The following is a 27761-nucleotide window of genomic DNA, read 5'->3' as shown; positions in this document are numbered from 1 at the left end:
TGCTCTGAATTTAGGAGAAATTCATAACACAGTCACCAGCTATCTGGCAGCCTCTGGGACTACGCTCTTAGGGAAACTAAGTGGCTACAGGGGGGCTACAGAAAAGCAGGAGTGTGACTTTTTACAAGGACACGTAGTGATAGGACAAGGGCTTATGGTTTTAAACCGAAAGAGGGTAGGTTTAGGTTAGATATTGTGAAGCTAATTCTTCTCTATGAGGGTGGTGAGGCACTGGAACAGGCTGCCCAGAGAAGCTGTCGATGCCCCATCCCTGGAAGTGCTCAAGGCCAGGTTGGGTGGAGCTTTGCACAGCCCAGTCTAGTGGAAGGTGTCCCTGCTCAGGGCAGAGGGTTGGAACTAGATGATCTTTAAGGTCCCTTCCAACCCACCCCATTCTGTGATCCTGTTTTGGATGGCGTGTCTCCCAGCTGCAATAGGCTTTGCTCTTCAGCTCTCCTCTAAGGTGAGATTTATTTCCTGACCCTCCTCTCAGTTAGAATCCCTGGGAGAACAGCGCTAACCCAGAATGCTGCAGTTCATTCCTGGAGAACGGTGGTTTGGGAGCTATCCTCATTCCTTCTGTTTGCCAGATGGAGTTTAGAGTTTTCACTCTGACCTGTAAGCAGCTTGTCTCTCACTGCTATCACCTTCAAGTACCAATGAAATAAAATAAGATCTTTTAAGAAGCCCTGGGAACAGATCTGACCTGTAAAAGGAAGATCATGGTACACTGATACTCCTCTAAATACCTGGAACTCTCTTCCTTAATCCAAAGCTTTTCTTTTTATCTGGAATAACTGAAATTTGGCAACTTTTCTCACTTGCACCTGAACTTTCACACATGCATCTCAAAATTAATATTCTGTCAGTCTGCAAATCTGTAGCCACAGAAAAACAACAACAAAAATTTAGAAAAAAGCACATTCCTGAATGACTGCTATTGTTGATAGGGTTAGGATCAATGTTGGTACAGGTACTCTTTTCTATGCATGTTTTAAATAGTTCAGTGGGAAAAAAGCTTCTCTTAATCTCTCATCCCTCAGAAACTGAATTTTTAAGGTACAGCAAAGAATCAGTGTACTGGACCAAGAATTCTTTTTTCCAGGGTGTTTTTCTTCTGGATTGCAAGGGGTTAGGGCCATGTATTTTCCTTATCTCTGAGTAAAGATAACTCATGATGGGAAAATGATACCCAAAAATATTTATTGGACTGATTCAATTTTCAGTTACACCTCTCTAGACATTTCAATATTTATGGGCAAGGAAACACCATTTCTAATTCTTTCTGTGTCAGATATTCTAATTAAAGACATAGCAGCATATTGAACACAGAATCCCATTTTACAGAGTTTATGTCGGAAATGAAGGGCAATTGCTTACGGCACGCAGGATTACCTACAGAATAAACCTGACAATTGTTTGGTCTTTCCCTTTGGAAGAGGTGGCTGAGCGCCCCGGGGATGGTTTGTGGCATCAGCGAAGCAGAACTCATAGTTCAGTAGACGTTAGCCCGAAGCTCCTGCTTTTCAACAAGAAAGCTCAGCGAGAGCTCTATTAAAGTAAGGTGACAGAAATGAAAAGAGCAGGCTGGATGTGACCAAACATGTAAATAGAAATAATCCAAATGTAAAAAGCTTTTCTGACATTGAGAAAAACAAGCTCCTCTGTGCTAGGAGAGTGAAGGGTCCTACCGGTTGCGTTCTGTTCTGCAATTCCACTTTTCCTGCTGTACCAGCAGCAGCGGATGAAATGCTGCATTAAGCATATTTTAGATCGAGAATTGTCAACAACTGTCTTAAAACATAAATGGCATATTTATGAAAAGAGAAGAGCGGGAGATGACTATGGAATACACATATACTGCTCTCTGTGGAGCCGTATCGTTCAGTTCGTTTTAATATTAATAGGCTCTGCCTCCTGAATTTTCCCAGGAGAGTGCACTGAGTATTTGTTGTTAGAAAACTTTTTGGCCAATATATTTAATTTTTAAAAGGAGTTTTGCAAGTACAATCTATAGACACCTAAAATACACATCAGCCGTTTTGAAGAAGCTACTACAATATCTTTCAATCAGGAAACAGATACTTCTGAGTCGGATTTACTGGACTGATTCACATACTAAATATATTCCCAGCATGCTGTGCTCATTCAATATACAGAGAAATCAGCACCTACATAATAGGTACCAAATAATACCACCTTCTTGCCTCTGTCCTGCTGTGGCCTACCCCTACTTATAGAATACAAAGCGATTTCCACAAGTATAAAAATTTTCAGGTTAGGATACTTCAGCACTTCCTAAAACATTATTTGTAATTATTAAGTACGATGCAGGCACTATCACCAGTGCGGCAAGGTTTGTAAGGTGAGACTTCTGTCAGGGTAGAGTTCATATCAGGAGGCAATGCAGTGCTGGCTCCATCTTTGGAACTGATGTAGGAATGTAATAATTCTCTTGCATCTTGTTAGGTAAATCACGGTAGCAATTTACCACAGTCAGCACATGCAGAGCAAAACCATAACCGCATCCCTGTATCTTTGAAACATCAGAAACATCACCTGAGCACCACCCACTGTCCTACTGTAGAGGTACAGGAGCAACAGAAGCTCTACCTATGTTTGAAGCTGGCAGGACATGTGCTCTCTTCAGCCTTGAAGTGGCCCAGCTGCATTAGCAGGGACACCGTGTCGACTATGAGCAGCGAGGAGTAAATCACTAAGCAGCTCGCTCACTGCGAACGCAGGCAGGGGACAGTTTGCAGGGCAGTTAATGGCATTCTTAACCTACTGGCACAGAACTCTCATCCAATCATCATTAATCTTTAACTATGTCCTAAAAGTCATTTGGCAAGATGAAGAGAATACGGGAGCAGGAATTCAGAGAACCCAACTGACGCTTTTTGAACCATTAACACTAATTCTGGAGGATTCATCGACCAACCCATGATAGTGAACCTACATTTTTATGCCCAAGAGGGTCCCTCCTCTTGGGAAGGGAGGAGCAAAAGGTGTATCCTAATTTAAACCACGCTATTTTTCCATGTTACTGAAAAGCGCTGACACCTGTTCAAACTCGGTACAGCAAGATAAGATACCGACATTTTGTATTGGGTTCCAAAGGGTTCTCAGGAAAAAAAATTAAAAAGGCTCTGATCTCAGCATCAGCAGCTTTGGTTTCTGAGACTAATTAACATGTATCAATAAGGTAACTGAATATTTTTCAGAAAAAAAATAATGCCGATACATAATATTTCAGTGAAAAACCGAAGAAGTTAAAGACCGTCATTAAAAAAGTAGAAGACAACGTTACTTAGTACTTATGAGGGAACGTAATCAATCAAGAGCACATGGGACATCTTCTTCTAACAACATCTGGAATAGAAGGCCATCTGCTAATCAGTTCCTATATCTGACAGGAGTATCTCCTCCTCATTAATGCTGACGTGAATGTGGACTCCAGCCAGTATCTCAAAGTCAGGGGAGGGTTTTAGTGAGACCTGGAGTCACGCCCTGAAACAGTAACAATGTGGTATTACAAAATAAACACTGTCTTAGTGATTCATAGAAGTACGTGATAATGCAAAGTTATTTGAAATTATGCCCTCAAAACATATTTCTCTGTAGATAAACTACCACATTTTTTCACGTTGAGGACTTGATCCAGTGTTGGTGTTCAGCAAAGGACAAAGGGGGTTTGTTGATCATTTACCTCAGACAACATGTAAACGATAGAGGTTGTGCTATGTAACGGTGGAATTAGAGAGACCACAATTCCAAGTTATATTAAAAAGAACAAAGCCCCAAATACCTACAGTATCAAAGCACACATGTTATTTTCCGCTCAATCTCTGCCCAACAGGCTATAACACTTGGCAAAGATGTACCTCCGAAATTTGGCAGTGCACTGCGCCTACAGAAGAAACGCACATGGTTGCTCTTTCAGAAAAATGCATTAGTATGTTGCCGTACCTTTTAGAATACACTGAAAAGAAAGGCAGTATTCAAAAGTAGTCTCTTCCTCTCTGAGCAGACTGTTAGTCTTTCCTGTTATCTCCTGCCATCCTGCTTTTGTGCACATTCCAAACGTCATCTATTATTGATAACGTTCTCTGAACGGCTGCATTGATGTGCAAGCTGCCAAAAGAAATTTGCCTCAAAGTGTTGGGCCCATTTACTGTATTTAAACTTCAAAAAGACATTCTACAATTCTACATTAGCTTCACATTTTGTTCTGTATTGTTTCTGCAACAAAACAAGTTCATGCTGCTTGATACCAAGTTACTATTAGCACTGTATGTCAGAACCTCAGCCATGAGTCCAGCTGTTCTGCAATGCTTAGCGTGTCGAATTAGCATTCCTAAATCCCAAGGCATCTTACGTGCCTTGCCATACCTTGACCTTCCCAAAGCAGAGAAGAAATGTCTGAATATACTTCATTCTGAGCTATTTTAACAATCCTTTGATCAACTTTGATGAGTTGGTAGGTCCAAAAACCTTAAATTCTTCTGGAAATTTCCAAATAAAAATCCAGCGTTCCAGCCAGTCCGCTAGACTAGCTTTACTTTGGCAACATGTCAAGCATGAACATACACATTCCATTTTGTAAATAGTAATGTAGGGAGTTACACTACAAATGTTGAAATAAAGACAAATGATTAATTAGAAAAACAAGCTTGTGATATCAACGGTAAACTGCACGTGTTCAACTTCACACACACACAGGAGGAGAGGCTAGATGGGAACAGCTTTGATCATCTTAACCTCAGAGAGCCTCTGCTAGTCCTCTAACAGATGTAAAGACCTGTACAGTCAGAATGTGCGAAGACAAAATGTGGTTTTCAGTAGAAAGCAAACGAAGCCATGAATAATCTGAAGCTGAATCTGCAATTTCGCAATTACACACTTATGTCGTACAGCTTATATAAATCATACTTTGTTTCCAAACTACAATTTCAATGGAAGACTCAGACATTTTGGATGGGAGCCAAACGGTCTGCTGAACATTCCCAGAGAGTCTATCTAGCAGTGGTGGCTCATATACGCAGCATCTCATGATGGCCATGAAAAGGAGCCCTCATTTTCCCGATTATGACCACTGTTTTTTTCTCCCCTTGCTTCAGGCATCTAAGAGGGAACCATTGGAAAGCAGAAAGACCTAATAACAGAATAGAACATGCATGTCCACGAAAATCATAGGATTTATGGAGTGTTCACCTCCTGACAACAGCCAGTATCCATTGAGTCGGATGAAGGAATTATTCCTTCTACATCAGGTAGCAATGAAAAGACCTTGCTTTCAAGGCCTGACTTTGTTAGCGAAGTATTTAAAACCTTCTCTGGAGAAGTTTGAAAGGAACTGCATGATTTTACATTTGCCCTTGAATGGTATGACAGTTTAAAATAATCAGCAGACACTTCAGTAAACGCAGCCAGGAAAACAATGCTATGCTCCTACCTTCCGGGCAAGAGACTGCTCTGTCTTTGAAGGACAGGAGAGTCGTTTGCAGGTGGAAGTTTCCTAGAATTCTGTTTTTCCTTACTTTAATCACTGAAAAAAAATCACTATCAACTGTCATTACGATATCATTCAAAATTCTATTTAACTCAATAGTCTGATAAATGATATCTAAATAAATCTCTTTGCCTGTGTTTTCTGTACCTGAAGTGCAGTTTATCTGCATTAGCCAAGTATTTTCTTTCTGAGAAAGAGACTTGCCATTTTCTAGATTCATAACCTTTGTAATTTTGCTGGACAGAACACAGGCATATTAATCATAATAGCAATTACTTTTATATTGATTCAACTAAACCTTCACAGGACCTTTCATGCTAAAAATAGAACACCAAAAATTTGTGGAGTAAGAAAGCGATAGGTCTCCACTTCTCCCATCTCAATGCCAAAGCCACTAAAACGTTCAGAGGACTGTGAATGTGTGTAAGGAATGTTTATGTTCCTGCTTGAGATTATCACAATGCAAAATATTTTGGTGAGTGTGGTAACTGATGCATAAAATCACATCAGAATTAATGCCTAGTTGCACTTTCTCCAGATTCCTTCTGAATTCAGAACTATGTTGGGAAAAGGCTACACGCTGATGGATTGGAAAAACTGAAGAAAGCTTATGCATCTGGAGAACTAGCACAAATGCTTTAAAACCTCATCTGGTTGGGACTAAAATGATGGAGATGCCAAAACGAAAAGGGGAAGGCAAATCTATCCTAAGAAAGACCACAAAAACCAGAAGAGAAGCAGGGAAACCGTAAGAGACCCAAGCCAGATGGCCTATACTTTGAGGACCACATCGGTGTGTGCAGTGTCAGTCCTGCATGGAAGCCATCCCCTGTCCCCAGAGAGCACTGCTGGCTGACCATGTCACGAACACGCTGACGTCACAGGTGATGACAACACTAGGTGCAAAACAACACAAAACTGTAAAACCAAAACGAGGAGAGGGGAAGTGATTTGTCTGTCTGGTGATTTAAGAAGACTATGCACTAAGCTCATTATTCCTGTGCAGAGCCTTGAATTAACAAAACCCGGAATTCTCATGTGGCTGCATGAAATTTATGCCTCAGGCTGAGATTTCAGCACTGTGAGCTGGCAAATGCAGCTACAACCATGGAGACGTTCCCCAGCATCAAAGGCTTCACAATGCTCATGGATCTGCCAGGTGAATGAAGTTCCAGAAGATGTGGCAAAGCAAAATAAACAGCAAAGACACGTTATTTATCCCCACAATACATTAAGACAATCCATGGGCTCACACAGAAGTAGAAGATATGAATGACACCACCTCTACAAAGGCAGGTAAGTGGTGTAGGACAGCCCAGCACTATTTCCTGCTCCCATTGGAGGGAAAGGCTCACACAGAAAGCAGAAGGCCAAGCGTGTCAACTATGTGCCCATTAGGTGCAGGTTCTGGAGTGACATGGAAACAGCGACATAAGGCAGTAAGAGTCAAGAAAAAAGCAGTAAACACAAACCAGCACAAGAGATCCATATTTTCTTCAGCGGGGATCCAAAGAGCTGCTGTAAAGTCAGGAGACTTAACTGGAATGGCTTACCTGAACGGCACTGATTTGATGCTGAGCAAGCGTCAGACAACAGGTCTTACTGGGGATTGTTACGTGTTAGAAAGCACTCTGCAACCGAGTCAGGCACAAAAAGCTGTAAGCACACAAGTAACTACCTAAAATACAGAAATCCTTGCTCATCTTCTCTCTCGCTGTGTTCTCTAGTCCTTCCATCCACAGTATTAAAACCTCCCACGACTAACACGGTGCCTGTGGGCAGGTCTCAGCCTCAGCAGCATTCATCAAGTCAGCAGCTCACCGTCACCCCGCAGGCTCACGAAACGAGAGCTGTCGAGTCGTGACTCCCTGAGACTGTGAAAGATCTGAGCTTGGCCTTTTTGCCACACCCAGACCCACCCCAGGTCCAATACCTATACAGCCATCTTTTCAAAGGGGTACTCTAATCCCAGAATTTTCAGAATTTTAGGGTTATGGAAGGAAAAGTACAGAAATATTAATCCCCTCTCTAAAAGTTTCCCACTTTGCACAAAATACACAAACATTCAGGACACTTGCAGGATTAATATTTCATCTTTTTTAAATTTAACCATACTTTTTTCTTAGATTTTTCTGTTTTATTTTAGTTGAACCTGAGTGTTAATAGGTTTAGACAAGAAAGCAAATTTGACAGTCAGCAGCTTTCACATTAAGGCTTGTCTTGGAAAAGAAAGGATGTTAAAATGTAATTTACCCAATCCGATGATATCAAATAGAATATTGCCCTGTCAGTCACAGGCAGGCAATCTAAGCAATGCATCTGCCCAGCAGATTTAATAACTTTCGTGCTCATATACTTTTCACAGCTATCTGGGAGATCTGGCTCTAGGTCACAGAAGCTGTACTTCTCAGGAACGCTTCTTAAAGCTACAGCTGACTACACACACTCTTTAAAAGCAGTGTGTTTTTATCTGCAAGAGACATTTCACTATTTCTGAAAACAGCTGGAGTTTCAGAGGAGCAAACTTAGTGATCTCACTGCTCAGCAGCTGTCTGTCTTGGAATCCATAACTATTTCTGAAAATCCAAACCCCACAGCGATGATAAAGCCATGTCATTCCAAATTCCCACGAGTTCAGGTTTTAAATTCTCAGATTCCTAGACTTATGTTCCTGGCAAATGTAAGTAACTATGCTTCGAAATACTAACAGCCAAGACATGGCATAATCATGATGTAGACACTAATTCTGCCAAGCCAGGCAGGTATGTGGTGCTATTCCCTGTTATTATATTTCCCCCAAGTGATAATATCTATTTTATTTTGTGTAAGAAGAATTAGTCCTACTGATTGTTCTTCGGAAGAATTGATTAACCAGAGGAATAAGGTATTTGGCAAGTAAGGAAAGGGGAAGACAAGGCACAGAACAGTCAGCATCTTGATTGGGGGTAGTGAAGAGCAGCCAACCTGCAGCACAGGTCTCCATCTCAGGGGTGATGCAGCTTAACCAGAGAAGAGAGTCAGCACACACTTGCGTGCTCTAGGGATCCTGCTGCAAAGCTCCACAGGTGAAACCAAATCACTCTAACTGTCCAAACACTCGTCCAAAACTTTATTACAAAAAAAAAAGGCCAAACAAACCAAAAACCAACCAACAGCAGAAGCTGAACATGTACTTAAGGAATGACAAAATCAATGCAGTTCTGAGCTTAAAAAGCTTTCTTTCAGATTTCTACAAACCAGAAAGTGTGCAGCCCCTATAGAAGACACACATTCCTCACTCTAAGCCGTGTACCAAAGAGCAATAGTCTCTTTCTTTTAAGCAAATGGTCTTGGATTCTCTCCATAAATATACAGTTCTGCTCACAAGGTTGCAAAGACGAGCAGGACTTCGCATCAGTGCCGAGGGTCCTGGCTGGCTCCTCCACCCTTACAAGTGAGAGAGTTACATTAAAAAACCCCAAAGCATACAACAGTTTTTTCAAGTCAGCCTTAATTGAACAGTACAAAGTAGTATCACTTGAGTTGTATTAAAAGTATATGTAATCCGACTTTGAAATAAATGTGAATTAGATTGGGAAATACACACTCTAAAGTATGACAAACAGTAATAGAAGATAAACCCCAAAGATTAGGGCAAAATTACATTTTATTTCCTTCCTTTTAACACTTGCAGGATTACTCTAGTTATGTCAGAAAGACCAGGATGATTAAAGGAAAATCAAACGTTTTTCAAAGGAAAAAATGTGGGCCATTTATTGATTAAAAATAATTAACTCAAAAATATTGATTTCAACATCATTCACTGAGCTTAAACCATCATTTTACAGAACAATCTCTGGTACCAGGCTGCTGGATTTCCGCACTGTGCCTGCTCTGTGCAGAGGACGTCAGTGGCAACAGGAATGCAGTGCAAATAAAACTCCTGTCAACTGCACAGGCACACTCGCCTCTTTCAAATGTAAATAATTTGGGGCTTTACCCAAGAGCTGGCAACAGTCATTGGGAATCTGTGTCAATGAAAAGAAAAATATTGACAGTGTGTTTTCCACCTAAGCAATAATACTCCTCATTTAGCTGTGCATGTTGGAGCAATCAAACTAGATCTGCAACAATAGAAAAGTTCAAGAAATTCTAATTTTTCTCCTTCTGGAGCCACAGAAAAATAGTCACTCTCTGACCCAGAAAGGGATGCAATTAGCTAAAATCATGTGAGCCAATTCAGCAAGCCAATTCTTGTGTATGGTTGGAATGATGCTCAAAGGAGCAGCATGAATCTTACAAAAAAAAAAGGAAGGAAGAAAAAAGAAACAGAAAAAGAAAGAAAAAAAGGAAAAGAGAAAGAAAAAAAGAAAGAAAAAAAAAGGAAAAGAGAAAGAAAAAAAGAAAGAAAAAACCAAAAACAAAACACACCAGGCTGCAGTGAGTCTACCAAGGAGGCATAAGATATGTGTAGGGGGACTTTGCAGAAGTAGTTCCCGAAGAGTTCTGAGTCACTGCATCCTTGTATCTGCCTCAGCTGTTCGGGGCTTGACTGGTTCTTTGCTGTGTCGTATCTACATTTTTGCTAACAATAATGTGCTCTTCGCAATGAATGTCCATGCCATGTTTTATCCTTGGGAAATAAAAATAAGGTGACAGCACTGTAAAAAAGAACAAAACCCAGAATTTCATTGATGCTCCCTCAGGTACCTTAGTGAATTCTCAACAAGATTCAACAGGACAAACGTCACTATAGGAAACGTCGGTGAAGAGCAGATTTTACCCCAAACTAATCAGGATCCATTGAACAGCTTCAGGATAGGAATTTCATGTCTGGGTGCTAATATTTTCTCGATCCAGTTAGACCCATATTTGGAGGAGATTCTAATTCTCAGGTTCCAGATCTTTGCTTCTTCTCTGCTGAGACTTAAAGCTCATCCCCACCAAACGCACAATTTAAATGCTGGGTGCCCAGCACTGGCCAAGCCAAATACACAAAACCTCACGGTTTTAACGCACAAATGCACAGCAAGAAAAGCTTTTCTAAAAGCATAAATTATGCTATTAGGAATTCAGGGAGGAGGTAAAAGAGCCCATTACATTTAATCTGCCTACAGACTCCATTCGACAGAAAACCCAAGAAATTTACAGTATACCAAATGTTTGATTTAATAGAGACAATACGTGGGAATTACCTCAGAAACTTAGTGGGGTTCTCCTGGCCTCTGTGACCACTGACGCGATGCAGCAGCCCAGAAGCAGAGAGGTCGAGCGACCGTCCGTCTACTCCCACTCACCCATTTAGACCAAGCCGGAGCCACAGCCAACCACGGGCATCATCGCACGTCTCCTGGGAATTCTGTTTTGCACAACTCTTTTGCTGTCTCTAATATCCAGTAATTTTTGCTGTCTCATAATTTTAAATGGAAAGCAGTTTTTTTTTTTTATCAGAAATCGACAAATTGGAAGTTAACAAAAGCTAATCCTACCACCTGCACTCACCCCACAGGAAAACATCCTGTTTTCATCACAATTTTTTCTGCCGTCCTGCTTTGCCCTTTAAAACACAAGTAAACAGCAAAAAGAACATACATCCAACAGAAGGAAACTGTTAACGGCTTTTCTATTTCTTAGGAAGATGCTTCAAATTTTGCCCTTTTATGGTGTCCAGGGATTTTTCTACATAGGAAAAACTCCCCACCTGCCTTTTCACGCCTCCCGGTGGTACAGCGCGCAAAGCCACCCAGCTGAAGCACCATGCCCACAGCACACCCCATCGCCTGCCACTGAAACATCTTCCCGTGCACGTACATCTGGCCCTGCTTTCTCACTACCCTTTCATGCCCTGGCATGAAATCCTTCGCGTTTCAATGTATTTGTCCTTGCAGAATACCAGCTATCCATTGTCAAATTTAAAGACGGCAGGCTGACACCATTTTAAAAAAGACTAAACTGATACATTGCCATCAATTAGTGCTTGAGAATTGTTGAGTCTAATTTAGAAAATGTGGCTTTTCTAGCTCAGTGCTGTCCTGAAGCACTTTTAAGATCGAATTATCTCCTTCAGTGAATGAGCAAAGCTCCACCGAAATCAACCGAAAAATAACCCCACATAAGGACAAAAATCCGCAACAAAAAGAATAATTTGAGCATCACACGGAAATTGCAGTTTCAATACAAGAAATATGATCAGCAAATCAACCCCTGAAGGAGAAAAGTTTCCCGGGCACATCCAGAGAAACTGAGGCATTACAGTTTTCATTGAATCAACTGCTTGATACTTCTAAGCTATTTTTTCCCCATCACATTATATTCTCATACACACATAAATATGTATCTGGATCTCTATGTGAAGAGTGTTTTTCATTTAGAAGTATGCACATATGCAAACTCACAAATACACAAATACACACGCACACACAAACAGCAAGCGGATACCTGACACGCGGTGGGTTACATTTATAGTCTGAAATATAAGAATTATTTTACATCTGAAAGGAAGTGAGCACACCACATCAAAAGCCAGCACAGCTTGTGGGTGAATCACACAAATCTGACATTTTCACAATATTTTTTAATCCATGCAAACCTTTCCTGAGTTCATGCAGCTACTACTCACAAAAGAAAATTGAGCTAAGACAACACCTTCCAGAGTACATTGAACAGCACCTGCTTGATAAAACCCTTATAATTTCACCGAAGAAACATTTCCTCATCTATTATCCTCTACATGTTTTAAACCATTTATGAGACAGAAAAAAGGGAGTGATTCAAGCATTACTGTTGTGGTTGTTTTGAGCATTTTCAGTTGTAAAAATTGTGAAATCAAATTCTGAAGAACGTAAGAGTCATCCCATGGGAAGGCTCTTACAGGTAAACTTGACAAATAGGCAAAATTACTGGGACAGAAATGGCAAAGGTACTTCAAGGCAGGCAAACAAAAATTGTATTTTTAAATTACAGCATAGCTAGAACCAGCTATTTGGAAGATCAATACAGCACTTAAATAACAACTAAATAAAGTCGATGTAACTCACTCGAGGAGTTACGCCTAAAATTAGTGATAAGTCAATTGATCTATTTAGTATTTCCCCCTCCAGTAACATTCGCAGCCCCAAATATGATTGAACAGTGTTCAAAAGGGAGTGTGGGAGAGAAGACTCCAGAAGTAAGGTATTTAAAATGTTTTGGATAACAGAAAATTGGCGATTTTGGCCCAGGATGGCTCAATTTCTACGCCGCAGACTCAGTACGAGGTTGACCAGACCCTGAGGGTGAGCTATTTTCCACCACTAGAGTAATATAGAGTGAATTGCTGCAGCGATTTTATGAGAGGAGGCCAGTCAAATTCCAGAGTATTCCCACTGCACAACCAATATTTTCACTTTTCTTAAGGCAAGAAACTCCCTAGCAAGGCTGAGATATTCCTTAGGAAAAGCGATATGTAAGTATTTGACTTGAACAAATTTGAACACCCCTCCTCAGCCCGCTGAATCTATTCGCAGGGACAGAAATGTCCTGCATCTGAAAATATTCCAGGCTTTCAGGCTGAAATAGGTGCAAAGTAGGTGAGAACCAATTCTGTTTGAGGTCAAGAAAAAGTTTCACGTGCTTGTACTTTTCGAACAACACGGTGAGGTCACGTTACAGCTGAAGAGCTCGTACAGACACCTCGGCTCAGGTAGGAAAATGAATGACCATCAACTCAGGAAGTTTGGGTGAGGCTTTTTTTCTAGAATAATTCTAACATCAATTTCAGTTGTTTGTTATTGTTATCTTTTTAGCCTCTTTGGATATATTTGGATATATATATATTTGGTACATAATTGGAATTGTTATTCCAAATATTGTATTGGGTTTGATTGAATTACAACTAGAGGATAATGAGTCCCAGGAGAGGACTATAATCTTTATAAAGCCACAAGCCAGCAATCCTCAGCTGAAAAACACCTCACTGTATAAAGCTGACATTTTCCACCTGCACCTCTTCTCGATTAAAATTTAAGAGTACAAAACAAGAGAGGCCTAGTTTAATTTAAACCTCTGAACAGCAAAAAAGTCTTTTGAAAAATAACTTTCTGCTCCCACTGAACTTGGCAAATAAACATCTGTATTCAGCAGCGTGATCCTGAAGCAAACACAAACACTCCCCTGAAATCAGTGGAAGTTTTGTATCTTGTGCTATAATATGATCAATTTGGGGATCACTATGCTTTTTTCTCTAAATTCTTATTGACTTTCATGGAAATCTATTTAGAACTACAAAAGCCACGTCCCTGCCAACTTGTCTAGTAGTCTGAGCTTCCAGGTTATGGGAGAGCTCTCAGTCCTGGACAGGAACATTCAGGTGTGACATAACTTCATCAAGCATCCTTTCAAATTAATAAGCCATGGGTATTTTTATGTCACATATGCCTTTATAAATTCTTATGCTATTAAGTACTGTGTGGTGTTTTCAGAGGCTGGTACTGAATGTGGATGACTCTGAGCTCCTCAGCGGCGGTCCGTGTTTTTGATGCTGAACCACATACACCAGTACTCGATAGCATTAGGAGTAATGATGAAAGCAACAGCTCACCTTCTCTTTCTTCATCAACCATGGAAATTTGATTATTAAATGTTATTTATTATTTCCTCTAAGGATAAAAGTGTCTCCTCAAGGCTCTGAAGAATTGATTTACGGTCTTTTAACCACTCGGACGATGGTTATTTCCTTTTCAGTGGTCTTTCCACTAGGCAATTTTAACATCTTGGTACTAAAAGAAAACTTTTCCACTTGTCTGGACAACACGAATTAATAAGATCTGCACTTTTTTTTTCCTGTATGGCAAAATTTACACCAGCTTCAGAGATAGTTTTACCTTATTATTTAATCTATGCTCAAAGTTCTTTGGATCTTGGCTCTGAGCCTCCTTGCCCTCGAGATCTGCAATGCAGGAAACCACTGATTTGGATAATATCAAGATTCACAGAACTCCCTGTACAAGTTCAAAGATATTAATTAGGCTTCATGCTGCCCCTGTTGCCTGGTGAAGCTGCAAGAGATGTCATTGAGATCGGGGTGTGCAAAGGACAGAAAACAGCTCTTTTAAACTCTACTATTCCAGACAATCTCTTATACTTCATGTTTTGCTGCCTTTTGAAATAACACGTAGGGAAGGAATGACCAGGACTTTCTATTCTTAACTCTTACATTCAAACATCCTAGTTATACTTGCATACAAGTAAAACAAAAAAGGATCATCAGAGAACATCTCCTGTAGCCCAAAGACCGATATAATCTGATCTTTGAACTGTTCGTAGAAGTTTCCTTTGACACTACCACAACAGCAATCTCCTACGAAAGGAAATGAAGGCACACTTTGGAATTACTCTTTCTTTTCTCTGTGGATATTTTGCTGCAAATGACAGTTGAAAAAGACTAAGCATCATGGATAAAAAGGCTGTTACACAGATTTGAGACTAGACGCGTAAGAAAAATACAGAATTCAGATCTATTTTGGAATTTCTGACTTAAAGAAGGATGGTATCAGAAACAAGAATCTAATAATGTGTTCTGGGCAGCATAGGAAAACTGAGTAAAGACATCAGAATGACTTCAGCAAGATTACAAAAGAACACTGCTATGACTTGCAGCTCTGCAGTTAATTGAAAAGTTGACAGATAAGAATATTGGGCAAAATCCAAGCAGGCAGTTTTCTAAACGTTGTGGCTAACTACCGGATGAAAAAGAGAGCCCTAACAGGTATACATTTAACTTTTAATCTCATTTGTTAAGGATGCATTTTACCTAAACATTCTTATTTGAATAACTCCTTTACAGTAGCTCCTGGCTGTGAAACTTTAAACCCTGGATCAGGATGTAAAGAATGAATGAAGAATACAAAAATACAGCAGTCCCTAGGAGAAAGTGGTCCAGACATAGCAGGTCCATTATATTCCCTTAACTGTTGCTCTGATTCTGATTGTCACTCAACAGCAGCTGAGAAAATGAGCCCTATGCTCTTGGGTCTACGAGGTCAGGAAAACACAGCTTTTAAACCCAACCCACTCACTGCATGGCTCCCGTATCACCATAAACACAGGTCACTGAATCTTGACGCAGTAGGATTTGTTGTCTGTAAGATCTCATACGCTGTCCCATAAAAGCCATTTTCAACTGATTAAATGGTATTTCCTTCTTTCCCTTATGTTCAGTAAAAATCCTCAGAGAACAAATAAAATAGGACTTAAAAAACCCACTATTGAACTCAAAACCTTTCAGCAGAATGTACCTTCAGGATCTGAAGCCGCTCCTGTACTCTTCCTGCTCATCCACCTTTGCCTGGGCAGTGCCCCCTCCTCTGACACTTGATTTGTGCCCCCACTCCTCTGACACGATGTTTTCTGAACTGTATGAACCCACGCAATATCCAAAGAGGGAACAGGGCTTTAGCAAATTTTCTTCTCCCAGGGACAGACTTTTATACTTCAGGGGGGAAAAAAGAAGGGGAGGTTTATCGGCAGAGTATGGAGAGAGAGGAACTAATGTCCTCCTTTATAGAGTAGTATCAGCATACAGTCTCAAAGCCTTAAAATTTCATTTCTGCTTCACTAAGGGAGGTTTCTTGTTGGTTTATTTCCCCGGCATAACTCAATGCAATTTGATTGAATTCAGCCTGCCGGGCCTGAAATTCCCAATAGATCAGGTGAGAGTTTAAACTGCTGTGACTTTACCTTTTATTAGTGCAACTAAGCACGGAGAGAATGGAGAAAATTCTGGTTTAGGATGATTTACTCGACACTAAAGCTATAACCACAATTTATACACGAATCGAGCAAAAGTATTGTTTACAAGGTGGTTATTTAAAACTGTGCTTCTTAGCAAAAAGAACACATATAACTGAGAGCTCCAGTCAAATTCACTTTCCACTCCTGGTTTTCTTTGTAGTACTATAGATCTTTCACGTAATTCATGTTTTTCAAAGTTCTGTCACAGCCTAAACAGCAAGGAAATATGTTGCCTGATATGAACTGCTGGATCAACTTTATTAACGGAGGGGGCTGTTGCAAACCTGTCAAGGTATTAACATACCTTAATGTCGATATACATAGAGATCCTGTAAGATGCTTTGCCCAAAGATAATACGACAGGAGAGTCGTTTCTTACCTAATCAAACGTAATTAAATAGTATAAGTAAGAGAAATGGGATTTTTTTTATCCAGACTTCTAAGTCTAATGCAAGGCAACTATAGCATCCATGTGACAAAGCCAAATAATATTTCGCTACCTTTCATAGAGAATATAGAGCGTTTATTAACTTTTAGGGGAAATTCCTGACTCCGTTATCCCGAGGAAACTTTATACCTGTGTACACCAGCTAGGATGCTTACCTTTAACTGGAGATAGCTTTTCAAGGTGTGGGAAACGAGTGACGAACTAACAAAACGCACACCACACATCCAGGCAGGACAGACATTCATTTCACATCAGTGCATTCAGCATGGCACCCAAAACAACCTGTTCTAACGCCAAACAGCAATTGTTAAGAGCCGTTATTTTTCTGATATAAAGAAGGGCTAATAGTGTCCTGCTCTAGCTTCATTTTTAGAGCAGTTTTGGCATCGTTTTCCACAAATGATGTATGACTGATGTGAAGGAAGTGAGCTGCTCACTCTGCAACAAGCCAGCTCCAAAAGGGAAATTTTTCAAAGTACTTTCTACACATTCTAATTTACTCCACATTTTTGCCAAGTTTCTTAGTTCCACCAGTGCTTCTGAATTCCCAGACCTCTTTGCTTCTCTGTCAATAACAGAAACTTCCCAAACTAAGAGCTTACTGGTTTACACGTCAATCCTTCTAAAAATCTAAAAAAGACAGGATTTTTGGACACATAATCCCCATGCACTCTATCTGGGGCTTTTTGCCTCCACACCAGGGACTAGTTTTGTTGTTAACTCTTTTTTCTTTTTTTTTATTTTTTATCAAAGCCTTGAATAGCCTGAAAATTGCCTTTCTGTACAACATCCTCTCCTCACACGCTCCCTCACAGCTGCTCCATTCAGTCAGAAGGCTGCGGTTGTCTATTCCTGTCTATGATTTGCAAAGCTGAATGGCTGAAAGAACCAAACTCAATAGGGAATTATTTTTTACAGTCATGGAAGAGACAAAGATTGCAAAATTCAAAATTTGCCGATACAAACTGCGAGTGAACGGTATTTGAAAAGACAAAAGTAGCTATGAAAGAAATTCTGTTTCCATCACCTGTGTCAATACATGCAGATAGCACTTTTAAAAAATACGTATAAAATGCTATCAATTATTTAAATACATAGCATATCCAATCTCACAAACAAGATTTTAAAAATCATGCTGCATATTCAGTGACTGGAGGCAGCACCTAGGTAATACAATGTTTACCATTTAAAGTCAGTCAAAGCTTTGTCAAAATCCTTATTGAAACCCTCAGAAACAATTACTGAAGTTCCAGACAAGCTGGTGTTAGTGAACTTACTTTCAGGGAACTGGCAAACGCAGTGTAGAAGTTGAATAGGAAGCTGTCAGGTAGGGATAGCTGTTGGCTTCTTTGCCACGCAGTAGAGCTGTTGCGCAGAAGGACTGAGCGAGGCTCTCAAATCTAATTTCTCTCAAGGCAAGCTTAGTTGTCTGAGCCAAGGACAGAACGCTGGAGCTTCTCATTTCCGGGGCATGCTAGGACTCTATTGCTTTTTTAATCACAAGTACTATACCGTGTTTCTTCCTAAAGTAAGTGTAAAATAAACAGTGCCCACGACCTTTTCCTATAGCTCTTGGAACATCTTGCAACTTGACAACATTTTAAAAAAAGAAAAATTCTGGGTAATTTGATTAAATGAGAAACAAACAAAAAGATCACTTGGGCAGACTTCTCTGCGTGAAGGCATTTGGATAGGGCAGGACTAAAAGAATGGCAGATACATCACCTGAACACAAGCACTATCAAGTACCTGCATCAAAATTTTTCCTGCCTCTTTTTTTTTTAATCTACATATCATCAGTGCTCTTAAACATATAGGTGTGCAAACCTCTTGTATCTTGGGGAAGAAAAGGGGTGGGAGAGGAAGAGTGAGGAGGAAACCGGCCTTTATCACGTCTCATGCAGTTTTGAAAACCTACAACGCCAAATCTTTATTGCATTTTTTATCTTATACCTCATATTCTCTTTGCTGCATAGGATATTAAGTCTGTATCCCTCAGTTATGTCTTTGTTATTATACTCCTTCTGGCAGATTTAATCCTTTTATTCCCACATCAAGTCTGAAACATTTGTCGAAAGCTACAGCAGGTTCTGTAGTTCCACTTAGAGCACTAAACATTAATTCACTTTTTCCCTAGAGAAGAAAGTGGCCTTTTTCTTCTCACTAAAACTTCCCCCCGCCCCCACTCCCTTTTTAATTTTATGACCTAGAAGAGATGAGTAATACAAATTAGATGGATCTTTTTGAATAATTCTAGGAACACTTGAATGATAGTTAAATCCTATGTAATTTGCATATGTGGAGGAAGGAGAAGCAGGAGGTGAGATAGAGTAGAACACACACCTCTGAAAGCCTCGGGAAACTGGAAATTTGGGTTTTTTGCTTGATGTGTTCTCCTTCCCACCTAAACCAATATCTCTGGCTTAATCATTGCTCTGCTTCTAAGGTTAATTATAATTTTTCAATATACTCTTTCTTTTTTGCATTTTGAGAAGCCTCAGTCATAGATACCCCATATAACATCTATACAGGACTCTAGAAACTGTTCACTCATAAAACCCCTACCCATCTTCTCTGCAGTTCTGGAATCAAAGTACTTCGCTAAAAACTCAAGACAGAACCACAACCAGATGTGGCAGGATAGTGGAGTTACATATCAAAAGTTCTCCTTAAATATTTATAACCTCATAGATGTCAACCACTCCATTTACAGTACTTCTTTTATAAGTAAAAATTTTATACTTCTATACTTGTTTATACTTTTTAAAAACAGTTTACACTTCTCCTGTATGTTTTTCTATTCTCTAAGGATTTGCCAAGTACACTAAAGAGAAATCAAAATCTATTTCATCCTTCATATAGCAAAGACCCCAACCAGCCTGCAGCTTCATTCAGTGCCAGACATTTGCAACGGGACTGAAAGAAGCTTCGGAGTAAATGACCTGCAGCCCTCAAGAAGCGACGCCATTCTGGTTTGTTCTCCAGGGTTTCCTGGGGATGAATTCAAGGCTGTTTGCAACTGCTAACAAACTGCAGTAACAGGTACCACTGTGGCAGGACGGCAAAGCGCACGTAAATCCAGCACGCCCACATTCCATCTCTTGCAAGAGCACTATGCATAAATAAGCAAATAGAAACCAACTCTGACAGGAGCAGTCAAGTGACCAGAACCCACACAGCCTGCCTGGAAGCTGTTAAAAATGCTGTAATAGAAGCCCATAAAACCTTGAACGACTTTATAAAGCCAAGGCGGCTACACAGGGAACAACTCAGAATTGAGGAAAGCTTTCTCAAGGGAGGAGAACGGATCCTGTAGGTATGCAAGCTAGGTGTTTCTCTGAAAGGCCCCGTGATAGGACTAAAATGCTTGCAACATCAGGACATCCAGTTCACCCAGTCAGCTCATGAAGCTTCACACAGGAGGGTATCAGGAAAATCAAGTTTTGCTGAACAGTTCATCTTTAAATTGACAAACACACACTTCTGGTGTTCAAAAGGAAGATTCTTTTTAGGCAGATTTTCTAAAAAGGGGTATAAATATATTAAATATTACAGAATATTACTACAGACCTAACTAAGAAACTCATTAACAGTCAGACAGTTTGAATGTTGACTAGTCAAGTATTTATTGGTGTGCAATAAGAGACAGGATTTTTTTACGGCTTGTCAATAGGATCAGACTGATAAGATTTATCGGAATTATCAGGCTCCATTGCAAAGCACCCAAAGATCACCGTTAGGAAAAGAAAGCAAGGCAGTTGTGACTGTAGGGAAGACAACTGTGAGCATGGCTTAAATATTGAGCAACTGAAGAAGACACTATTTCCATTGCCCGCTCAAAAGTAACGTGCACTGTTTTCAGATATACACGCTCATAGACTAAAGACATCAGAGATCACTGTTGAAATAAGTGGTTTAAAGAGACCAAGTTTTCATACACGTCAAACTCAGAAGAGCAAAATGCAAGAACATAACAGATAAAGACAAGAAGCCTGGTTTGTACAAGATCATCCGAATAAAATATTTTCAAGGGGAAGTTCTTCGCAAAATGAAGCAATGGAAAGGGACACTATATCCTGATTTAGGCTGCCTGGGGAGAAAAACACAGGGAGGAAAAGATCTGATGCTGCTCAAGTGTTTTAAGTTTCTAGTCCAAGATGAAATTGCACAATAAATTCAGCTTAATACAGACAAAAATTAAATAAAACATGTTTTCTGTTTTATTTTGGATCTTGGGATCAATCCGGGATTAATACTCATGATATAAAGCTTGTGAAAACATTTTAGGAATGTGAGTTCTTTAAATTCATTAGGAATCTCAATTCTGAGATTGCATTTCCTTTCTCCTCCTCTTGCTGTCTCTTTCTGAAGCAGGTAGTAACACTGCGGATGAAGTGTCACGGTGTATCAGTAATCTATCAAACCGAGTCAAGTATTCCTGTCTGAAAAAGCCCAACTCAGAAGCCCAGCAAAAGCCACAGACCTGTACGATGGACCCATGCTCTAGGAGCAAGGAGTCAACAACTGCATTCAATAAAATCCTATTTTTAAATGCACACAGCATTGTTTGCTTTTGTGTTTAGCACATTTCACTGGACATTTAGGTTCCTACTACACCAACATGGGTTTTAAAAATGAAGCCAAACCATTATCTCTTTCAGTGTAAACTTGAATGAAGATGACAATCAAATGTTCCTCTTACCTCGTTTTGGAGGTCACGGATCATTTTGCTCTTCCTTTCCATTTCAGTCTTCAAAAAGTTAATCTACAAGTTTAAAGAGATGTTGAGTACGAGTTGTTGAAATGTACCGAAACATCAGTTTAACCATGAATTGTTTTTTTCTCTACTCCCAGCTTTGAAAAAACAAACAAACTTCTGTTTGTATACTAAACCGGTATAGGTCGCAGCTGGTGTTTGCTCAACCTACAAACATATAGCATGATATTTACTAGAAAACCTATATTCAACAGAAGAAAATAACTGTACATGAATGGTTCAGATAGTGTTAAAAAGTCTAAATCTTGATCCCAGCTTATGAAACGTAATTGGTGGAAGGAGGATGTAATTATAACAACTACGGTTAGAAGAACACATTGCTTTCACCTCAAAGGAGGTGGTCTTGGATACCTTAATTAGCAAAATACTCACCCCTCTATACCCGACACCCCATGCCACGTTCTCTCCCCCATCAAAGTCTACCAACATTCATGGGAAACTATAGTTGTTCTGACAGTGTGGCCAACTTGTTAAGAAACACAAAATCTCTGTAGGCAAACAGATTTAGATTACAGAGACATTGACCAAGAGATTAGTGGTTTGGATGTCACGCAGATAAAAACCTGACACTCAATCTGCATGATGTGACAGCCGTTCTGAGAGCCATGTCCACACTCCAGGAGACAGAGATCAGTAATTTAACAGCCATCCCTGCACTTGACATCCCACTCATCTGTACCAAAAGAGAAGTCAGAGAACACCACCATCACTTCAGAGAGAGAAGCAGGTAGGGCGACCATGAGACTAGTGCCGCCTGACATGCATAATTGGAACTCTTCCCAAATTTAGTCTAAGTGCTTTGGTTGTGGAAATAACTCCACATCCAGCTGCTACCGAGGGTGATGTGTTAACAGAGGATTAATACATTCAGCACTTGCCGAGCAATCACATCCGCTAATACTGAAATTTAGATCACGCACACTGTATAATAAATATGCAGATTTTGCACAACAAAAAATAAAGGTCACAATCAAAATATGAGATCAGGATTAACAGGGAAAAACATAAAATAACTATTAACATGGTGGGGTTTGGTTTTTCAGCTGTTCAGAAGATTTGCCAGCTACCATTACTGACAAAAATAATGTTCTGACCTCTCTTAAAGAGTGTTTCTCTTCTTAGTCCACTCAAGAGAGTATTAATATGCCTTCAAAGGACTTCACTTCTAAATGTGACTATATATGAAATAATTAAAGAGATATGACACCAAAACCGTTATCTGTGCACACTCTATACCTAGCTTGTAAGCATCAGCGTAAATCTTCTACGGGAGAGATATTTAAGACACCATAATACCGATCATCTAACTAGCACCTTAGTAAACCGGTAATTTTTGTTAATTACTATTCACATACACATGCATCTGATGTCACTGGTCTGGATCACTTACATAGTGTAAACTTACTGGTTTAGCTTACCTGAATAATCAAAAAAAAAATTTACATCCCTTTCTTTTTTTAAAAAATACTACCAATCTTAATTAAGAAGTCATTTATTTTGCTTTTGTATTATAACAGCATTTTTAAAGCTTTTCTACTAAATCTCTAACAACTCAAGAACCACCTGTTCATAAAGCACAGCTACGGAGAGCTACCTCGGAGGGATTTATACAGCTTGGTGACCAGGGCTAAGATAGAGAGAGAACCCCATTTAAGTACATCTCTGTCCGTACTTCCACGTTTTAGCGCTGCTCTGTCTGTATCAGATCATTAGCATGATGCTTTTAGTCAGTCCTAAGGTACAATACCATTTTCCAGAGGAGATTTAAAAATCCTACTTTCAATCACCAAATCCTGATAGCAGATAAACAAGAGCGGACGTTTACACCCAGCTCTAAATTAAAAGAAACCGAGAAAATGAAACCAAGAAAATTTCTACATCTCTTCTTTCTACCCACTCTTTGCTCTCGTCTGACATTCACCTCTTTCCACGTGTTGGCTGCCTTTAATTGCTATCTAGCTGTAATTATGAAAATACCTAATGAAAATAGATTGTTCAAAGGCTGAACTTTGCAATATTAAACAAGGACACTGCTTCTGTCTCCTGGAGACAGCCATCCAAGGTACTCAGAGCTTTGTGTGCTTCAGAGCTCATTACGTTTATTAAAGGCAACAGCTTCCATCCAGTGGCCTTTACTCACAGCAGTTTGTGACCTTGAAATGTTCAAATTAAATTTTCCCCCATTGAAATAGAGAATGCTTTAGCAGATGGCAGTGATCTAATTCTGAGAGTCAGACAATAGTTAGTTATTCACAACAGAGGAAGGGTGGAAGAATACCAATGCACCATCATTAGCACACAGGCAAGGCTCAGCCGCATCCTTATTTGCTCACCTCCAGCTGGCTTGTATCTTGCTCAGGACAAAGATATGAGCAATTAAGAGGGGATTGGAACGCATTCATTAATAAATCATTAATTTTGCAATATCTAGAAACACTCACATTCCCAACATTAACTTTTGTGGTCTAGTTTTCAAGTTGTAGTCTAGTAATTGGCTCCAAGAGCCAGAGAGAACTGCTTAGGCTGTTACCCGAAACACAGAAAAGTGTCCTCCCTTTCGGGAACAAGTGTTCTACGAACTACCAACTACCGCCAGGAGCAAAGCTAAATATATTTTTACTTACTAGGATTTCTTAGATGAACATAACTTTAAAGTGTTAAGTTGTATTTTACTTAATAAAACAGATTTTTGTCAAAGAGACATTTAGGTCTTTAGGCCTTGTCCTAAGAACTGTTATTAAAAAAAAACATTTTTGAAGTGAAATGAACATCCGACCTTTTTATTAGAAATATTGTATGCATGATTTCGTGGAGGTTCTTTGGATTCTTGTTTAGTGGTGTGTATCTCCACATTAAATCCACATATTCTGTTAGTCTTGTGATACTAAGAACAATCCTACTGATTTCAAAATAACCATGTTACTTGTACAAGTCATACATTCTGTGTTACTTAATTCTCACTTTCCACAGTGAACACTGAGCAACTGGGATAGGAATTTACAGGCATATTTTTTTTATTTTGACAGACGGTACTATAATTGCATTGTCAAAAAATTCCATCATCAAGTCTTTTTAAAAACTGTTAGCATGATTTAAAATACCAACAGGAACAAAATGAACAAGGCAGACTAAGCTTACTCAGCCAATCTATTTTTGAGAATTTCCCTGATTCGTTTTCTCTCCATCATCCAGAGCTATCCAGTTCCTTCTAGAAACTCTAACTGCAGTTAATGGGAAACAACTTTGCAAACATCAAGGTCACTTCCTAAATAATTAACCATTCTTAAGATACAAGCAGTTAACATGAGGTACAGCCAAGAGCCCTTCTCCAAAAAGCTCCAAGAGCCTGTTACTGATGCAGAGATACAGAATCTCTACTATTCAAATTCACCAGGGGGAAAAAAAAAAAAAAAGAAAGAAAAAAAGATAAAACACTCCCAAGTTACATGTGTCATTGCCCTCTGCCTTTTTGTTAATAAAAAAGTGAAAATTAGTCCATGCTCCCTAATTCTGTTTCTGGAAGAAATGGTCCACTTCTTGTTACTAACAATAGTTCTCGCTGCGTAACAATCTTTCATAAATCGCTTCAGTGTTGGGTTCTAAGTTTCTAAGTGAAGATCATTTGTATGGTACTAAAAAGCTCTGTCAGCATTCGTCAGCTGTTAAAGAGGAGAATAGGTTATGTGGAATTGTCTCACACGTTTTAAATAAATGTTGTATAACTCAACCAGTCTGGTGGTCCGGACTCCCGAACTGTACCTACTAAAGGAATACCTTCTGAAATACAAATAATCCACAGTGCTGGTGTCAGATGATCTCTCGAGAAGCTCCCTCACGAGCCAAGGCTTTCTGGGAGACTGTTTGACCTTAAACTTTGCAACATAGGACTGCGCTAAAATTTCAGCCATCCTTATCGTACCTTATCAGTGTTCCTCTGTACATTTTACCAGCCCAGATAAAGAGCTGGAACAAGAGGCATAGCATTCTTGTGAACAGCCTTGCCATACGTTGCTCAAGACACGAATGCAAAGTGTAACGTGTTGCTGTGGCACCTCCTTTGTTCGCTGGGATTAGTCAGAGTCCTTGAATAATTTCTAGGTAATTTTTCATGCAATTTGACTTAATTCTTGTAAATTCTTACTTACATTTTTCCATTTACCTAATAAAGAACACCCTCAGGCAGGCGTTCCCTGTTGAATACATACAGCCAATTACCATGCAGTAAGCACTGTACTATGCTGCCTCAGAAGAGAGATCTGTATTTCCAACCCCCTTCCGTGTTTTATTCATTTGGCTTTGAGAAATGTAACTCTATTCTTATTTACTCTGATGAAAATCAAGATTTACTTCACCAAAGCCTGTAGAATAGAATTTGCTTAAACTGGATTAGAAGCAAGACTCACAATTCATTAGATTGGAATTAAATTCAAGCTCCTCTTCTCTAGCTAGGCTTGCCTAAAAGTACCTAGACCTTCTTTCATAGCATTCATATTGCTTTCAGAAACAGGTGAGACACGTGAAGAAACCAGGCGTAAAGTAACCCTGGGTGACGGTAATATTATTTCCATTTCTACTACAGCTTTCATCTGAGGATCCTGAAGCACTTTTTGAATATTCATGCGGTCTCACTGTATTGGTGAGCTTTGTTATGCACATTGTACCCTAAGGCATAAAGAAATAAATGTCACACACCAAGAACACAGTTCTGCTTTCCTTGACATCAGTGGCACAGTTAATATTCTATTATTGTTGAGTTTAAAATACAGCTCAAGAACTCAGTTTCCCCTAACAAGCTGACAATGCTCCAAGCTAAGCTCTGTTGTAAACTCAGAGCGTTTTTCCCTGGTTTCTGCACTAGGAAATATTTTTGCTTACATTTAACAGTAGATTGTGTTTGGCTTCTGTAGAACTGGTCTTGTGCTCTTCCTCGGTGCTAGGCTGAGTTTACACAAGGCACCGCTGCTCCCATGATAAAAAGTGATGTATCACAAAGAACAACCGAACAAATAATCCATTCACTACATCTGAGATTTATTTAACCCATAGCTGAATCTGTCTGGAATATCAAAACCTAATTCAGAGGTTAAATGTTTTTCCACCTTTAATTTGTAGGATTAGAATTCATTGTGCATAAAAAGCTACTGGGAATGTATCTGCACACCTGAAAAATGACAAGTTTTGACCAGCGTGTTCCAAGCACTTGGCAGAGATAAGATCTTGGTTTTTCTTATTTTGGGACTACGTATCTTGCCTCAGTGCAAAACCATCTCAACACAAGTGCTGATTTTTTTTTTTCTAGATACACGCTGCCGTGGCTCTTGAGAGAGATCGCCATGCAGTATGTTACCCTTTATAAATGCCATGCAGTATTCCATTTACTTCTCTTCTCCCCTCAAGAACAAAAGAGGGGTTTTGTTCTCCAGATAAAATTACAAGTACCAAAAATCCACTGAGTACGTGTTGCAGGGTACACAAAAACAGGTAAAAAGGTATCTTCACCCTTCAGACTTCTGAGCCACAAAGGGGAAAATGTTTTCGAAGCTCACGTTAATTGAAAAAAAACTACAAAGGGAATGTGCTAGTTCAAAATCTACGCTGCTTCTAATTAGAAGGCAGCATGTCAAACACGCACTCTCACACCTTGGGCACCAAGGGTGTAAACTCTTATTTTGTTCACCAGGGCATAAAGGCACATACAAAACACAGAAGAAGGCGTTTGTAAATATTTGCTTAATATATTAATTATTTTTAAAGCTCTGTCATGGAGGAAGACTTGCTTTATGTGCCTGGAAGACAGTATAATCTTCATAAATAAACCAGTAATTACCCAATATGAAACTAAAATTACAGCAGCTTGTTTTCAAGTTCAGAGTTAGAAATGCAGAACACTTGAGGTTTGAAGGGACCTCTGGAGATTACCCAGGCGACTCATGCTCAGTGGTGTTTGTGTTATAGGAATACTATCAACAAACATAGCAAAAATTTCCTTTTTACATCTTAGAATTAAACAGAAAACATGATTCTACTTTTTTTCTGCAATAGCAAAATCTGGCTATTTCTGCCCCTCAGTGCTACACAAAAATCCAACCAAGTGTACAATTTATCCAGAAGCAGAATTCCATTAAAGCATGAAATCTTAATGGGACTTAATACCCTGCTAAAGTGATAATTAGATCTCCTATGGCCAAAACTGGACACTCTACTATGTTGCTGAAAAGAGATAGTGTTCCCAGAAAAGTCCATGGATGTATGGCAGCATCCATTGGTATGGATGA

General features: G+C 39.5%; 1 protein-coding gene across 1 annotated transcript in view; it reads right to left on the bottom strand.

Moving 5' to 3' along the window:
* LUZP2 (leucine zipper protein 2) overlaps window positions 1-27761 on the bottom strand; it is a 164317-nt gene that overhangs the window by 61134 nt on the left and 75422 nt on the right. Inside the window, exon 5 of the mRNA XM_010141466.1 lies at window positions 21412-21474. Within this exon, the coding sequence (XP_010139768.1) occupies window positions 21412-21474 (63 nt within the window). The remainder of the gene's footprint in view (window positions 1-21411; window positions 21475-27761) is intronic.

This window comes from Buceros rhinoceros, unplaced genomic scaffold, assembly GCF_000710305.1.
Source record: "Buceros rhinoceros silvestris isolate BGI_N320 unplaced genomic scaffold, ASM71030v1 scaffold9848, whole genome shotgun sequence".
Taxonomy (NCBI): Eukaryota; Metazoa; Chordata; class Aves; order Bucerotiformes; family Bucerotidae; genus Buceros; species Buceros rhinoceros.
Note: the sequence above shows the minus strand (reverse complement) of the source record. Positions and strands in the feature narration are given on the sequence as shown.